Below are 2237 nucleotides of genomic sequence, written 5' to 3'. Positions count from 1 at the left end.
CGCTACATGTTAGTTGGACCCAGAATGAGTGTAGGATCTACTATAGTACCGGGAAGCCACGCGAACACTCTGGTGCTCCCTGACAGGAGACAGGCATCTGGAGAGGTAAGCTGGTTTCCGTCGCGGAAACTTTGGTTTATTTCTTCATATACCTATTTGTATAGGCCTTGCGGTTCAACTGGGGTACTAGCACACAGACATGTCTTGTTTTGTGATTAAATAAATGTTCTTTGAATGAACCTACAGGCCAGTCTGACTTATAATGTCGCTATCCATTGTGCTGAAACCACATTTTTCGCTGTCATTATGTTTTATAAAGCCATAAGCTATATAGTTTGTACTATCCATATTCCGTAATGAAATCACGATTGATATTTTAAAAAGGTTAAACCGTAAACTCTTATATTTGTGGAGGAACACAATCAGTGGAAAGTGGTCACTTGGTGTCAGTGTGTGAGCAGAAAAGAGTTTCATGAGAAGCCTTTTGTCAGAGATATGCGTCCTCCCCTTTGTGGGATGGGTTTTTATATTTCAGCAGTGGATGCATCCTGTACTCTCACGCCGAATATTCAGCATCTGTGATTTTAAAATACTCTGGAAACTGTACATATTGTTTTTAGTGGATCCATACTTCTTTTGATGAAGGCAACGTTATTTTGACTCATCGGGATACATTTTTATTAACTGGTTATGGAGCAGAAAGGACTTGGAACATCGCGAGGGCAATGTCGGTGGACTGCCTTCATTGTTTCATTCATTTTGCTTTGGAGCAGAGCTTCGGCGCAGATAAGATACTCCATCGCTGAGGAAGTCAAAGAAGGAACGGTTGTTGGGAATATAGCGAAGGATTTGGGATTAGAGAAGAGCACATTGAAGGAGAGAGGATGCCGTATTGTTGAGGGTGCAACAGAGTCATTTTTTCATGTAAACCAGAACGACGGAATGTTGTATGTTGATCGAATAATTGACAGGGAGAAGGTTTGTGAGCGAGGCAATGCGTGTTTGATCAACCTAAAAACTGTGCTGGAAAACCCTCTTGAAATTCATTATGTGACTGTTGAGGTGCTGGATGTGAACGACCACTCTCCCACCTTCTCAACGAACGAGTCACGTCTCGAAATTTCAGAGTCGGTTTTACCAGGCTTGCGCCTCCAGCTGCAAGCAGCACACGATCCTGATGTTGGTCAGTTTTCGGTACAGGAGTATAAACTAAGTCCTAATGATCATTTTCGTTTGGAAGTCAAAGATCGTGGAAAAGATGGGAAGATACCGATATTAGTTTTACTTAAGACGCTAGATAGGGAAACAAAGAACAGTCATAAGCTGCTTCTTACAGCTATTGATGGAGGGAAACCAAGTAAATCTGGAACAGCTGAAATTACGGTTGACGTCTTAGATATCAATGACAATATGCCAGTTTTCGACAAAGACACGTACTCTGTACTTTTGGAAGAAAATGCTCCCATTGGCACAACAATTATAAAAGTAAATGCTTCTGATTTAGATGAGGGATCCAATGGAGAGATCATGTATTCATTAGGAAAGAATGTGAACAGCAGAATACGTGAACTTTTTCGTATAGATGCAAATACAGGTGAAATTATTGTTCAAGGTCTGATAGACTTTGAATTAGAGGAAAGTTATGAAATAGACATACAGGCGTCTGATAAAGGAGCGGCTCCTTTGAGGACAGACAAAAGTGTGTTAGTGAATATTGTAGATTTGAATGATAACACCCCTCAAATAGAGATTACATCATTTGCAAGAGCAATACCAGAGGATGCAAGGCTAGGAACCACTGTGGCATTAATCAGTGTTCTCGATAAAGACTCTGGTGTGAACGGAAAAGTTATTTGCTCCTTCAATGAGGACGTTCCGTTTATATTATCCCCTTCAACACAAGACAATATGTATTCTATCGTCACAAAATCACCCCTGGATAGAGAAAAGCAGTCCATATATGATGTTACAATTGTTGCAAAAGATGCGGGTGTACCATCATTGTCTTCAAAAAAAAGCATGACTATTGTTGTATCAGATGTGAATGATAACAGCCCAGAATTTTCAGGAAGCCCTTACACATATTATGTTACCGAGAACAACTCTCCAGGAGCTTCAGTGTTTTCTGTGCGGGCATCAGACCGGGATGAGGGAGATAATTCACGTATTTTATATCATATTTTAAGAGATGGAAAAGATAACAACAAACTCCATTCATTCAGTCTTAACATCAACTC

General features: G+C 40.4%; 1 protein-coding gene across 1 annotated transcript; it reads left to right on the top strand.

Moving 5' to 3' along the window:
• Positions 1-6: 6 nt before the first annotated feature.
• Positions 7-2232, top strand: LOC116380520 (protocadherin alpha-8-like; the record flags this gene model as incomplete). The annotated part of the gene is made up of 1 exon (XM_031842425.1): positions 7-2232. A coding segment is annotated over exon 1 (1542 nt), but the record flags the coding sequence as incomplete, so codon positions are not given.
• Positions 2233-2237: the final 5 nt, after the last annotated feature.

Source organism: Anarrhichthys ocellatus, unplaced genomic scaffold (genome assembly GCF_004355925.1).
Source record: "Anarrhichthys ocellatus isolate YVR2014 unplaced genomic scaffold, GSC_Weel_1.0 scaffold7503, whole genome shotgun sequence".
Classification (NCBI taxonomy): domain Eukaryota; kingdom Metazoa; phylum Chordata; class Actinopteri; order Perciformes; family Anarhichadidae; genus Anarrhichthys; species Anarrhichthys ocellatus.
Note: the sequence above shows the minus strand (reverse complement) of the source record. Positions and strands in the feature narration are given on the sequence as shown.